General features: G+C 41.5%; 1 protein-coding gene across 5 annotated transcripts in view; it reads left to right on the top strand.

Moving 5' to 3' along the window:
- ATP11B (ATPase phospholipid transporting 11B (putative)) overlaps positions 1 to 15,160 on the top strand; it is a 107,398-nt gene that overhangs the window by 80,885 nt on the left and 11,353 nt on the right. Inside the window, exon 29 of one of the 5 annotated variants that reach the window (XM_061637400.1) lies at positions 2,080 to 2,165. The exons of 2 other annotated variants lie outside the window; for them this stretch is intronic. In XM_061637400.1, coding sequence (XP_061493384.1) covers positions 2,080 to 2,165 — 86 coding nt within the window. Of the gene's footprint in view, positions 1 to 2,079; positions 2,166 to 6,901; positions 6,923 to 9,000; positions 9,125 to 15,160 lie in introns of those variants that run through there. 2 more of the 5 variants (XM_061637401.1, XM_061637402.1) reach the window with 2 other exon arrangements.

Here is a 15,160-nt window from a genome sequence, read left to right on the forward strand (position 1 = left end):
CTTCAGTCTATTACACATTTTAAAAATAAACTACCTTTCTACTAAAAGTATCCAAATATGGTGTACAAGAAAGTGTCACCCTTGGTCAAAACGAACAGCCTGGTCCTCACTGAGGTGACAAGCCTGTGTCTGGACTGCCCTACTTCAGCTTGATGTTTACTCCTATTTATATCCTTGGGAAACAGATCCTTATACCTAAAATAAAACCTGACAAGGCTGGGCTAGACCCCTCCCCTTTGATGTGCTAGTTTGAGTGCCCCTCTATATAAAAATCCATGTCTTTTTAATGTTTTTAAAACATTTTTTTTAAAAAAACATTTTTAACCTTTTCTTTTTTCTTTAAGATGTCTTCAAAGCTTTTTAAAAAAATGTTTTAAAGATGTTTTGTTTTAATGTATTTTAAAGTTTGTTTTTATGAAGTTTTAAATTTATTTATTTATTACATTTATATCCCACCTTTCCTCCATGGAGCTCAAGGTAGCATACATACATGGTTCTCCCCCTCCCAATTTTATCCTCACAACAACCCTGTGAGGTAGGTTAGGCTGAGAGACTGGCCCAAGGTTACCCAGTGAGCTTCATGGCTGAGTGGGGATTTGAACCCTGGTCTCCCAGGTCATAGCCCAGCACTTTAACCACTACACCACACTGGCTTTTCGTGTTTTTAGTGCTTTTGTTTGCCACCCTGGGCTCCTCTGGGAGGGCTGGCAGGATATAAATCAAATAATAAACAATGTCCCTTTCAAAAATTTAGTTACGTGTTAATTTCATGTTAGTTTATGACTTGGTAGTCAAAGAAACATAAGAAGATGCCTAAGTGTTCAACCGTGACATTAAAACAGATGATGTGAATGTGCATTCTTTAATAGCCTGTGTGATGTAACTGAAACATTAGTCTTGTGCCAAGACAGGAATGCTTCAACAACACATCTTCTAAAGATTTTTCTAGCTTGGAATTTTCATTCTTAAGTAATAAAATATTTAAAGTTAAACACTGATTTGTTGTGCTTGAGAGATACCAACAACTGAGGAATACATGAAAGAAATAGTACTCCATCAATCATAAATGCTGTGGTTTTCAAACCAGTCTTCTCTAGAGGCTGCTTAACAACACTCATTGTAGGTGAGGTAATATACTAATAGAAACACTGGTCAACATTGACATTAGAAAAACACCTGAAAATCAAAATTACATACCTCTTTATGAAAATAACTGTGTGGGGAGTCTGCTTTAAGTGTATTTAAGGGTGTGCTTGTTTCCTGGAAATCCTATTTCCCTGCTCTTTGTCATGTTTGTGTGTCTGTGAAATGTTCATTTCCCGTTCAAACTGTTGGCAGTAAAGCCACAAATCTTATTTCATTCCAAATTGGCCATGTTTTTATATCACACTAAGCCAAACCATGACTCAGCACGAACACATTGGCTCCTGAAGAGGAGATCACAGCCGCTGTGCTCCTTCCTTGTCAGTTTTAGATCAGCCTGTGACTGCAGCTGAGCCACAGTTTGACTTGGTGCGTTGTCTGAACCCAGCATTGTCTTTAACTTCTCTCCTTCTTAATCACGCTCTGTAGCCAAGGTGTGCCCTGAAGTTACAACTCCCCACCCCAGATAAACACAACCTTGAAGGAAAGTTTAAAATGGGATGGCAAAGACCGAATGATATGGTGTTAAAAAACTGACCAGCTTATATTAAGTCTCCTATGTGTAGGAACACTGGTTTGCAATAAGTCTTTTTTTAAAATGCAGCCAGGAGAGCCACATTCTGCAGATTCAGTGTATGCCGCCCATAAGTAATGCAGGGGTGTGTTCATTCAGTGCACTGGATTCTTACTGTATTGTGAACTTAAACTTTTCCTTTGTCTTTGTTAAATCATTTCCACCCCTACCAGGCTAAGTAATCTGTGTTACCATCCAGAAACCAGTGTCCCTGCACATACGTGCTCTGCATATGAGATTTGTCCCTGCATTTTGAATGATCTTTGACTTTTAAAGATCCTGCCCTGTGTCTGCCTTTTTCTGAAATATGTGACTATTTCTCACTGACTTTTGTGTTCCATCCCTTCTTTGTCCACTTGTAGATGTACTCCAGCAGAGTTGCTTTAAGTGACGAATGCATCGCACTGCAGCCATTGTCCAGGGCAACGAGTCAGCTGAGCAGAATTAGGTAGAGTAGGTGGGGCAGTTCCTCATCCACTTTTATGCATGTTAAGGTCAGCTAACCATCCCTGAGAGAGACAAAAGGGAAAGAGGCATGGACAGCAGTGCCAGACTAAGAGGGCAGTAACAGCGGTGCAAATTTGTACTCTTCTGTCTCCTCCCCTTCCCCACTTAGGTTTGCTCTGTGTTTGCGGACCCAAATGCAGCATGGATTTTAAAAATACATAGTTCTTATCGGTGGGGGGTGGGTGAGGGAGAGATTGCAAGCATGATGTTCAATATACAGTACCCAAGTCTGCCCCTGCTCTGCTTGTAAAATAACTAAAATATTTCAAGCATGGTCCCAGTGCTTCTGCTTAACTTAACCATCCATAACGTTAACAGTGGTTTTTGCATGTTGGACAGGTGCAGCCACAGCAAAACATTGATTTATTCTTTACTACTTTTTGCTAATTTGATTTTTTTTTAAAAGTATACAATGGGGGCAGCTTTGTTTGTGGTGTTTTGTGTATTGTGTTTGTATGTCCATTTTATGCAGCTTTATACTGTATTTTGCATCTGGATGTGTTTAGTGTAAGCAAGGGGTTGATGGGTCACTGTTACTAGGCTAGATGAATACATGAGCAGCCGAAACGTCCTGCTGATACACTTGGTCAGCAGGTGAAATTCCACAGGGGTGGGACTTAAGAGAGCAAGTATAGGAGAAATTGGCACAGAAAAAATCAAGGCCAGAGTAAAGGCCTGTTTGTTTGCTGCTAGCTCTGCTCTTTATCCATGTATAAGGCAGTATTTCCCATCCAGTGTCTGAAACATTCATCCTGAATTTTGAGTTTGAGTTAGCCACCTGGTTCAGACATACATATCTCAACTTAACAAGCCAAGATATGCACGAGGCTTCTGTCCAAATGCTCCGTCCTCATGCTGCCCCATTCCTCCCTTTTTTTGTGCCCTGCAGTTCAACACTTCCTGGGTCACTTTACCATAGCTCTTTATGGCATCTGAATCAAGGGAATGACCGTTAACAGGATCTTAAACTACAGTTTGAATTTGTTTTTAAGATCCTGGCCTGTCCCGATCACAGCAACCATTGTTTTCTGGTTCAGACATAATGGAGGAACTTAACCTTGAAAATATTTGATCAGGGTGTGCCGCAAAAAGGGCAGCACAAGGACAGAGCCTGTGAGCAAGCTGGTGCATATCTTAGCTCATTAAGCCAAGATATGTTTATCTACAGTGGGCCAGTGTGTGACAGTACAGGAAAAAAAAATCTGAATTGGTTTGCACTAGGATTGAAAGAGTCTATACAAATTTATCCTTTGCTGATGTAAACAAACTTTTTCAGTTTTAACCTGCGAAAAATCTCAATGGTCAAGACTTCTTGTGTCTCTGGAATGTTGACTGTCATCACCGTAAGAATTAATAATGTTGACAGCAGTGGCTTTGGTATTTGGAAGAACTAATATGAAGTGTTGGGGGATAGTGCATGCAAGGCATATCTTCTTGTTGCATTATGATCCACAGGTACTGTTTGACAGCACACAGACTTTTTGTGCTTCTGAGCCTATCGAAAGTACTTTTTTTTCCATTTCCCATGGTTTAAGTTGATAGCCTGTTTTAGAGTGATTATTGATTACTCCTGCATTGTTGTAGGCAATATAATTGCTTTCTCCCATGGGTGTTGGATGTCTCTTAAGTGCGTTTAGCTCCTATTGCTCAAAGGCAGGAAACTCGGAGGCAGAAAAATGAAGTCTGTTTACTTCAGAGTTGTGTGTCTGCTTCTTCTAACACCGCCCTGCCTGTCATGTTTTATGGCCCTGCTCATCGTGCAAGTGGCTCATTACGTTTAACTTTATTCTGTCTTTATTTTAAAAGCGTATAAACTACTTTCTTCTTAAAGTATGCGAAGGTGGTGGTACTGAAGGCTACTGGGAAAGGTCAGAAAACTGGGATAGAACAGTAAAGCTCAAGCCACCAAGTGCTTTTCCGGAATAACTCGAGTCTTACCTTAATTTCTGTTATTTAATAGTAAATATTGATGTTTCCCATGGCATTAAATGTCTCAAGCATCCTGCTTCCCACAGTGGCCAACCAGATGACTATGAGAAGCCCACAAGCAGGACCTGACTGTAACAACACTCTTCCCACATGTGCTTCCCAACAATTGGCATTTAGAATCACACCTAGTTGTCCGTAACTAGTAGCCACTGACAGCCTTATTCTCCATTTTTTTTGTCTGACCTCCTTCTAAAGGTGTGAAGTTGTTTGCCAGCACTACATCTCGTGGCAGCAAATTCCACAGTATTCTGAATCTCTTGCCATCCAGCTTCTTTTTATGGCCTCAGGTCCTAGCGACGTTAGAGAGGGAGGAACATCTCTTTTGTTCTAACCGCTTCATCATTTTGGTTGCCCTTTTCTGCAGCTTTCCTGGCAATACAGTATTTTTTAAGGTGCATCAATCGGAATCGCCCGTAGGTATTCCAAGTGCCGTCACACCGTAGACTTGTATATATTACGATACTGGCAGTTTTATTTTTGATTCCTTTCAATGGAATTTGCCTGTTTCACAGCAGCCACACACATGGTGGGCATTTTCATTAAGCTGTCAGCCATGATCTAAAATCTGTTTTCTGTTCAGTCACTTGACTACTGCTAAATGTCAAAATCATAAGCCCAATTCCATGGTTACTGCTGACATTTAGCAATAAACAAACTGGTATCTCTTGTTTGCATCTTGTATGGACATTAACCACAACAAACAAAACAACAATCAAATGAATGGAAGTGAAGAAAAAATTAGTCTGAAAATAGTGATGGGCTCTGCTGTTTTCCAGACTTGAGTTAGTCATTCATACACAAGTAGTGGGTCCCTGCATCTCCATCTCATAGAATCATAGAATGGTAGAGTTGGAAAAACCATCAAGGCCATCAAGTCCAACCCCCTGCTCAATGCAGGAATCCAAATCAAAGCATTCCCATCAGATAGCTGTCCAGCTGCCTCTTGAATGTTTCCATTGTCTGAGAGCTGACTACCTCTCTAGGTAATTGGTTCCATTGTCGTATGGCTCTGACAGTTAGGAAGTTTTTCCTGATGTCCAGTCGAAATCTGGCTTCCTGCAACTTGAGCCCATTATTCCGTGTCCTGCACTCTGGGACGATCGAGAAGAGATCCCGGCCCTCCTCTGTGTAATGACCTTTCATGTACTTGAAGAGTGCTATCATATCTCCCCTCAGTCTTCTCTTCTCTATATGCAGCATCTATTCTGTTGTCAATAAACTGTAAACATTTCTGCATCTTGCATCAGAACAGCATCTTTAAAGGTACAAAAATGTTAAAGACAGCTTGTACTTTTGAATAAAATGAAAACTTACCAGAAGCACCTGAAGACCAATTCAGTACCTCATAATTGTGGATGTTTCCCAGCATGTCTTGGTAAATCAGTAAAAGATGGAAATGGTGAGTTATGAGCCAAAGACTTTAATGGTTTCAGGCTTATTGATAAATGATAGAATTCCCTGGCACTCTAGTGCCCCCCTCCCTGCTAAAATATTAACTACCATTTACCAGGAAGGCCAAAAACAGACTACATGTGGTATAGCTTCATCTGGAAAGGCATTGAGCTTAGAATACGTGGCTTGGCTATTTGTTAACTGTCCGCTGCTGGCAGCGCTGATAGCTCAAATCTCTGTGAAAGCAGTGTATTCTTTAAGGTAATATATCATCAGTTCTTCCTTGCCTAGAAGTGCTCTGTGCCAAGCAGGGATTAACGTGGCATCATCTTACAGAGCCTGAAGAAGCATAGACCCTTGAGCTCAGTGGAGTTCTGTTTGTAAAGTTGGAAAGCAGGATGTGAATAATTCTAATTTATATTTTAAAAGCCTATAATAGATCCACTAAACTTGCAGGACTAAAGCTGCACACTTGATAGTAAGTACCGTTGAATTCAATGGCATTTACTATTGAGTAAGTATGTTACAGTCAGGCTGCACGCCTCCTCAAAGTCTAAGCCATGCTGCCTGATTAACTCTCCTGTAGAGTCGTATTCCAGAATATGTGGCACTGGCAATAAGGCATTTGAAAAAGGCAGTATGAAATCTGAAGTTCAGATGTGTTGGTATTTTGGAGCTTGCAGTTGTTAAAAATGGATTACTAAGTTTTATGGAAAGCTGACTTTGAAGGATGCTACACTAATGCTAACATGTACTATATTCCCAACGTACATAGTGGTCACTCCTATATCTGCACAACAGTGTAATTTTTCTCAGACATTTAAAAAGTCTTTACTCTTCAGAATTCCAGGGCATCCTTACAAACTTTCTTGGTTCTTCTACTGAAATTGTAACAACCCACGGGCCACATCATATCCCTGCCTATAAGTAAGAGCTACTAAGTATTCCTGTTTTCTATCTGGAAAATTGGACCATATTTTCAACTTGTACTAGCAAAGTAATTTTGGAGAACTCCACAACCCATTGCCATGGTAAGCCCCTTAGAAGTTTTTGTCAATTAAGCAGTATATAAATCTTGTTGAGTAATAAATATCAGTTACCAAAACCCACTGCAAATGGTGCTGAATAACGGTGAGGATACTGGTTATCTTAGATTTGTTTAGAGGGGTTTTTGCTCTTACCAGTATATAAAATTGTGCGATTTCTTACCTCCATCAAAGCATCCAGATCTGGAGGACTACAGCTAAGTGCCAAAATTTTGGAAAATGTATCATGTCAATGGCATTATTTTCCTAGGAATGAATCCCTCATTCTCCACTCTGAAGTTGTGAACTAAATCAGGCAGGAATCAGGAACACATTGATCCAGAGCAAGAGTAAGGTAGTTTCAATGTACCTTTAATAAAAGTTACATGATTAGATATAACGGAGCCATTAGGTATTGTATGTGAAGGGCATTGTAAAAGGACAGTACACCAGCTTTTAGTAATGCAAGCCCTTTCTGGCTGAAGCATACAAAACAACAGCAAGTCAGTAGTCACCTTATTTTGTTTTAAAGTCCTAACTTAGTTCTGTACCTCGTAAATTGGATTTTTTGCCTTATAAATAAAAGATAAAAATTCAGCCCTGCCCATTTCATCTGTTCCATCAACAAAGCTCTCCTATGTTGCTGAGCAGTAAACTTTTTCAGTACTGCTTCAGTACTGCTTATGTAGTCTGGGGGTGCTCCTGGATCCATCTTTATCACTAGAGGCCCAGGTGACCTAAGTGGCTAGGAGTGCCTTTTACCAGCTTTGGCTGATAAGACAGCTGTGGCCGTTTCTGGACCGGAATAGCCTGACCACTGTTGTCCATGCACTGGTAACCTCCAGGCTGGATTACTGTAATGCTTTCTATGTGGGGCTGCCCTTGAGGTTGGTCCGGAAGCTGCAGCTACTGCAAAATGCGGCAGCGAGAATGCTCACTAGGGCAGTGTATCACCAACATGTCACCCTGCTGCTGAAAGAATTGGACTGGCTGCCCATTTGCTACCGGGCCAATTTCAAAGTTCTAGTTTTGACGTACAAAGCCCTATATAGCTTGGGACCAGGATACTTGAAAGACCGTCTTACCCCTTACATACCCAGTGGATCACTGCGCTCTGCAGGTGAGGGCCTCCTGCAGATACCATCTTATCAGGAGGCCCGTTCTGCACAGCATAGGAAACGGGCCTTTAGTGTGGTGGCACCTACCCTGTGGAATTCCCTCCCCTTGAATATTAGACAGGCACCATGTCTGTTATCTTTTCAGTGCCTGTTGAAGACCTTCCTCTTTCAACAAGCCTTTTAAGTTGGGACTTTATCCCAGTCTGTCTCTGTGTTGGAATTGCTTTTTAATATGTTTTCAAATCTTTTTAAAACAATATGTTTTTAACCTTTTTTTAAGACGTCTTGAAAGCTTTTTAAAAAGTTTTTAAATATGTTTTGTTTTAATATATTTTAAAGTCTGTTTTTATGATGTTTTAAAGTGTTTGGTGCTTTTGTTTGCCGCCCTGGGCAAGGGAGGAAGGGCGGGATATAAATCAATATAAATCAAATAATAAATAAATAAACCCTACTTGAGCATCTACCCCATATTATATAGCATATGTTCAATGAAATTACAACTTGGGCAGGGAGTTTGTCCAAGAGTGTTCTGTCAAGTGTCTTTTGACCATAATTCTCTGCAAGCTGCTGTGGGGGGGAAAGCGAGACACTAGCCACTTCCTGTGGGGTCATCAGAGACATCCTTTCTGCCTCAGAGTAAGTTGTAGAAGCAAGAGAGAAAAATTGTTTGTAGGCTTGAGCTTCGTTATCTTTTTCTCTTAAACTAGCCACTGTGGGCCTGGTGCGGCTAACAGAAGAGGTGCTGCTTACGCTCTTAGACTTTGAGGTGCCCCCCCCCCAAAGTCAGCATAATTTATATAGCCACCTGCTGTGGGAACTGTAAGGCCAGCCATACTCAGATACCAGTATGTTTCTCCTGGGCTCTCCAATAAAACAGATGTCTACAATCTTTTTCATGGCAGTCACCATTGTGCAAGGTGCTGTATAGAACACTGAAGGCATTCAAGATACCCTGGTGTGCAGATAAGTCTCCCCCCCCCGTGCCACCGCAGTTGGATTTAAGTATGATAATTGCTTAAAGATGTAACCAGCTCACATCACCTTGTGATTAATTGCTTATTAAACATTTACATTTTCTCTTTTTAATTTTGTTTGCTTGTTTACTGGCATTCCAGCCGTAGGTAAGCAAAGGTGTACAATGGCATCAAGGGTGTTACACTGGTTAAATGACGGGTTTGGTGTCACTGCTGTCTTCATTTCAGTAAATGGTGGGGTGCTTCATAAGATGTATTGCTTTTTCTGTCCTTTTTAGATGGAAGAAGAAAGGGGTTCAGTCACCTCAGCATTTGATTTTACTGAAAGCAGGCACAGAGGGGAGGACAGCAGGCAACTGCTAACTGATGTTCTTAGGCAGCAAGAGTGACCGTGTGCCCTAGGTAGTACTCTAGTTCTATATCCTAATTATTTAGCTCATCATGGATCCATCTTTGGTGCCCTAAACCCTGCACTTTTCACTATGAAGAACTTTGACATCGTGGCATGCCTCTGATTTTTGTGTTTTTGCTAACAAACTTGATCACTAATATCAGCACATTGGTTTAATTTTGCTTCTTAATCCCATTGCCCATTGCACTGATGTCCTCTATTTAATGTGGGGGTGGGAGGAGTTTGTTGCATTGCAGTCTAAGTACTATTTTTTAAACACCGACAACATTTCAAGCAGGGGTGACTAGCCGGTGGCCCACCAGATGATGTTGGACTCCAACTCCCATCAGCCCCAGGTAATGTGGCCAGTGCTCAGGAACGACGGGAATTGTAATCCAACAACTGGAAGGCTACATTCTCTTCTGCCTGTGGCCTCTGGGACCACCCTGGATGCTACTGTGGAGGGTTTGGAATCCACACAAAAGGTCAGGGCGTATGTACAAAGGACATATGTTGGGAGACCTGAAATACCCAGGGGCCAGAATTCTCACATATAATAAAACTATTCATTTTCATAATCAGAAATGAGACAAAATTGGCTACATTTTGGCAGGACCTTTATTCATAGGTATGGGAGTGGGATGAAGAAAGAGGGCAGAAGTGAAATCAAGCTGTCAAGCAAGACTTCTGGCTTGCAGGGTCTACTTTGACGTTGCTGCTTTTTACTGCAACCCTGAGATCTAATTGCCCCCAGGAGCAAAAGATGTACACTTTCAAATGAAAGAATGCTGAGCTCAGCAGTTTGTTCTGAGTACCCAAAATGATGAACTGTGCTCATAGTCCTTCCACACAAAAGCCCTCTCCTAGTTTAACCCTCCCCCTTTTTTCATGTTAGCAAAATAATTTGGGTAGGGGGGGGAGAGGCATTTTGTTGCTATTGTGTTCATTAGTTGAGAATTGGCAATCCGTGCAGACCTTTTAGAAATCACCCACAGTAGTTGCTAATCTTTACCTTCTGCCTGCCAGTGGTCTTAGGTGTGGAACACAGTCCCTGAGCGCTGGCTGAAATCTTAAACTGGAGCCTGCATTTTCAGAGCAATTCAGTTCAGTCTTTCTTCCATGACAGAAGCGTTTCTCAACCTCTAATAAAATCTGTTCCACATCCTCCCATGTGCAGAAGTCATTTCTTCTCCATCAAGGCATCTTCTGTGCTGCAGCACCTCTTGCACCAGAGGAACAGACCCTGGTAACAATATTAATTTACAGAGCAGTTAGGAATACTACTGAAATGGTGGTTCTAAAGAGAATTGTCATATTGGCTGAATAAAATCGGATTATGTGCAGAAGCATAGTTTTAGTAACCACACCAAAACATTTTTGTTCAGGAAGGTGTTTACAGGTAAACCTAAAGGCAGCCCTATCTTCTGCTTTGATCTAGAAAAGCATTTGAAAGTATGGAAATGCTTCTCTATAGATAAAGCAAACAATTCATTTGTGCTGCCCTTTCCTCCAAAGTTACAAAATAATTACAATTCTGGAACATTTTTTCCAGGTAGCTTTTGGTCTGATGAGTAGGCATGTCCCTTGGGCCATATGTGAGTTTTTGCAATTGAGTTGAGATTTGGACCTTGATCTCTCACATTTAAATCTCACTTTTCAGCTGGTTAATCGTATCTGTCTTCAAGGCCTTGTGCAGACATAACACTTAAACATGTTTTGCCTTACCGTTGGTTAAGGTTCTATGTAAATACTGATGTGGCTTGGCTTTCCTCACCAAATCATGCCTAAGAGCATATTCAGGGAGATGGCCTTGCAAGCATAAAACCTGCAAAGGCGGGAGAGCTTCCTTATCTATGGTTTGCTCAGTGCAGATCTAACACTTAACCATAGTTAACACAAACCATGGTTTGCAAACTTGCCATGTTTTCATATCCTAGTCTGCAATCAATAGCAGTTGTTTTAGGTAAACAGGCATAATGCAAACCATTGTTAATGTTATGACTCTGATGCAAGAGTGAGGGCACTCTGTGCTTCAGTTGTGAATGGCAGTTGACATGGTGGTAGATGGGAGTGCTTGCTTATTCAGGGAACATTGCCACCGCCTCCACCCCCCAAAAAACAGCCTCTTTTTTGCTCACAGTGGCATTATTGCAGTCGCCGCATGATGCCTGATTGACTAGGATCTCCTTCATGAGTAGTCCAGAAACCATCATGGCTCAATGACAGAGCATCTGCTTTGCACGCAGAGGGTCCTAGGTTGAATCCTCAGCATCTCCAGGTAGGCCTGGTAGAGAATTCTGTCTGAAATCCTGGAGAGCTGCTGCCAGTCAGTGTAGACAGTACTGAGCTAGATGGACCCAATGGTCTGACTCGGTAGAAGGCAACTTCTTAGGTTTCTAAAACATCACCCTTGGTAATAAGCAGACATTATTATTATTACTATTAGAATGTATTACCTGCCCTTCAACCAAAGGTCCCAGGGCAGGTTGCAGCAATTTTAAAACAAATGATTTAAAACAGCTAAAATCCTAACATCACAGAAAATAGGGTGGGTCCCAAACATGCCCTAATTACCTGTTTAAGAGGTACTTCCAACTCCTCGAAAGCCCTGGTCTTATTGGAAATTGAAGTGGGCAAATGCTAGACTCAGCCACAGCAATTGCACTCTCTGCAGAGAAATGTTCCCATTTTTAACTGCATGATCTTTAGCAGATTCATAATATATGTCTAAGGATGAAAGGATCTCCTGATATGTTGGCCCAATGCCCATTTAAGCCCAGTGCCATCAGGGGCATTCCAAAAGCTCCCTTTCTCTCCCTCTCTGTCTCACACACTTCTACCTACATCCCTGCTGGCTGGGCCTCCTATGTGCAACATTGACAGTGCCACCAAACTGCGGTGGAGCAATTCAGTAGCCATTTGGGACTTCACAGGTATTGCACTTGGCAATGCTTTATGTTCATATAGTAGTGGATTCATATGTGTATTACAAGACACAGTCAGTTTTTCCCCAGTGCTTTTTCCGCTTTCCCTTCTGTGAAAGGCCTGAGTCATACTAAGAAGGAAGGGCTGTCTTCTGCATACTGCTCTTTCTGCTTGTGGAAAGAATACCTCGCCTGCAAATTGAGATTTGCAAGGCTTGGCAAGAGACAGAGTCAACGATTAAGGCAAGCGTGGACAACATCATGCCCTCCAAATGTCCCTGGACTACAACTCCCATTGACCGTGTTAGCAGGGGCTACCGGGCCTTGTAGTCCAACATCATTTGGAGGGCACCATGTTGGCTAACCCAGAATTAAAGTCTATAAATCCCACCCAGGACTCCTGTTACTTAGACTGTTTCTGCTGATGGAAGAAGATGAGAACTGAGCTTTCCATATCTCCTGCTTAATGATAGCACCTGCCTGGCACAGGTGTGTGTTTGCATGTGTCTTTTTCTTAAAACTCTGGTTTAATCAAGTCACCTTGAAGGATGCATCTAATTCTCTAAAGACTACATATACGGATTAGGTCCAAAGGTAGGTTTCTGCACCCCAAAGGGCTATGTTAATAGCTATCATTTGCCAAAAAAAGTGAACATTCATTCCAAGTTCTGCTTGTGCAAGGCATCATACAAATGGAAGCGTAAGAAAAGCTTTGGAACCTACCTTCTCTGTGTAGCACTGTGCAAGCTCCTCCTCCAGCGTTTTCCCTAATGCTAGCAGAACTGTGTAGTGGCTGTTTTCCATCTGCTTCAGCCTCTTTGTCTTCTCACCATGCTGATGTGTAATGCTATAGGGAAGAGGCAGTTTGTAAAGGGAGCATTACAGAAGGGTCCTTTCAGTGATGTTTTGTCTATCCTAAAGGGGATTCTGCCTGTTGGATCAATTAATGGCCATGCCCTCATGTGAATTTGAGAAACTTCATTATAAGCATACAGCCAAGACCCCGTCTGTTTAAAATGTATGCAGATTTCTCTTAATGAATGATTTCATCTGCAAAAAAGACGGCCATTTTTGAGAGAAACCTGCATGCTGCTTATGATGTTAACCTTCAGGTGTTTCTTTTTTTAAAAAAAGTAATGCTGTCTGAAAAGAAACATAAGATGCCTGAGAGGTGCAGGGGATACAATTTTGATAACAGCAACAACATTGGCCGTTTCCAACCTGGAAAAATCATTTTTCGGAGAATTTAAGGTGGTATAATAAAAGTTATTGTTGCACACATAGTGTGTGTACATGTCCTAACTATCAACTCCACAGGTTTCGGGAGCGTTTCAGGCATTTATCTGAACGCATGAGGCTTGGAGGGGTTGCACGTTCAAACCCTGCCTTCAAATCTCCTAAGTGCATTTGGTTGAATATGCTCAGAAGCCTCCCTGTAATCAGGAATCCTGATTTAACAAGGATCCTAATCGGGGGGGGGGGCAGAGATTTTCGTGCACATACAGATGAACATGCAAAGAAGTCCCCATCAGATAAACTGGATGTGTGAGAGTCTAAAGAAGGAGCCCCATTTCACAATGGTGCTGCAGATAGAGCTTGTGTCTGTGCCTCCCCCACTTACCCCCATTTTAAGCCCTCATATGTTCAGATGAGTCCCTGATTAGGGCTACTATTAATCCCAAAAGTGGAGTGCTTGTTTACCTCAAGAACATCTTTAGCTCTCTTAGAAATTGCACACAGGATGTGGTTCTTCAGTAGGGCATTTGATTCTTTTTCTCGTATACTAACTTCTATGGGGGATACATCTCTTCTCTGCTATCTTTGCTGAAACCATGGGCTAATGTGAGCTGAGTGAGCCTGTTTTTATTTCTACATTTCTGCAAAATGTGAAAGGTACACAGCATGCTTTTGGAATTAGGAGACCAAGGCTTCTAGGCCAAGTGAGACAAATCAGTGCCCTCCCCCGTCCATATGCTAATTTGAGTAGTGATTTCTCCTACATCTCCACCAAAATGCAGCTGTGCAAGAGAAACTCTACCCAAGATATTGTGCCCAAGAAACAGAAGTAATTATTCAAATAAGAGAATCATCCTCTATTTAAAAAATGCTGGTTCTCCTATGATACAGTGGGGTCTTCCAACTATAGATTTAGCCAAATGACAAATTACCACCAATACATGAACTGCTCCCAGCAGTTACTTCCAGTGCCAGCAACCTACACACTTCAATGTTGTTGATATTAAACTGAACAAGTAGATACTTTCTCTCTTGAAAGAAACAAATTTCGGTTACGACTGCATTGTTTGGTGGCATTTCCAAAATGTGTTTTTGAAGCTCACAAAGAAGTCTTGAAGCGTTTGATACGGGTTTCAGCTAAGATAATCATGTATGTAGCTGTTGCTTTTTTCTTCACTAACCTTTTTTCTTAAGTCCTCAGTGCCTTCTTTCTACTAGCCAGTTTCATACTAACTGAAAAGATAACCTTTTTCTTCATTTCAGCTTGAATGCCTTGCTGTTTGTTTACCCTTTGTGGTATTGGCTGTTATTACTTTATTTCTAGAAACATGTTGTTTTTTCCTTGCCCTGCTCTCTCTGACCAAACTCCCTAATTCAAGATGAAATTATCATTATTTTCTTCATTAAATATATACCACACACTTCCTCCAAGGAGCTCACTGGCATACAGAGACAGTCGCACACAGGAAGGTTCCAATTGGAATCGGCAGCGATTTGAAACATCTCTCTCTCTGCCACTCCACATCTGCTGGTGATACAGCAACTCCGCCATAAGTGGATTTTGTAGGGCCAGGAGGCAGAGGCATGGCCACTAATTTTGCAAATGATTGCCACCCTCAACTTGCATCTGGAAAATGTTCCTCTGATATGCCAAACAGCGATCTTGGCACATCATAGACTATGCATAAGACTAAACGTCTCAGACTTAACACCTTGAAGCTACCTAGGAAAATGGATGCCACTTGGTTTATTCTCAGTAAAATAGTCATGGTACCAGCAATTGTTGGTAGGATAACATGCATTGTCAATGAAAAATGAATTCCTGCTAGTTTTGTTTTAGAATTTGTCTTCATTTACGTAGCTGTAGCAACAATTCCCATATGTTGA

This window comes from Rhineura floridana, chromosome 7, assembly GCF_030035675.1.
Source record: "Rhineura floridana isolate rRhiFlo1 chromosome 7, rRhiFlo1.hap2, whole genome shotgun sequence".
Lineage (NCBI taxonomy): Eukaryota > Metazoa > Chordata > Lepidosauria > Squamata > Rhineuridae > Rhineura > Rhineura floridana.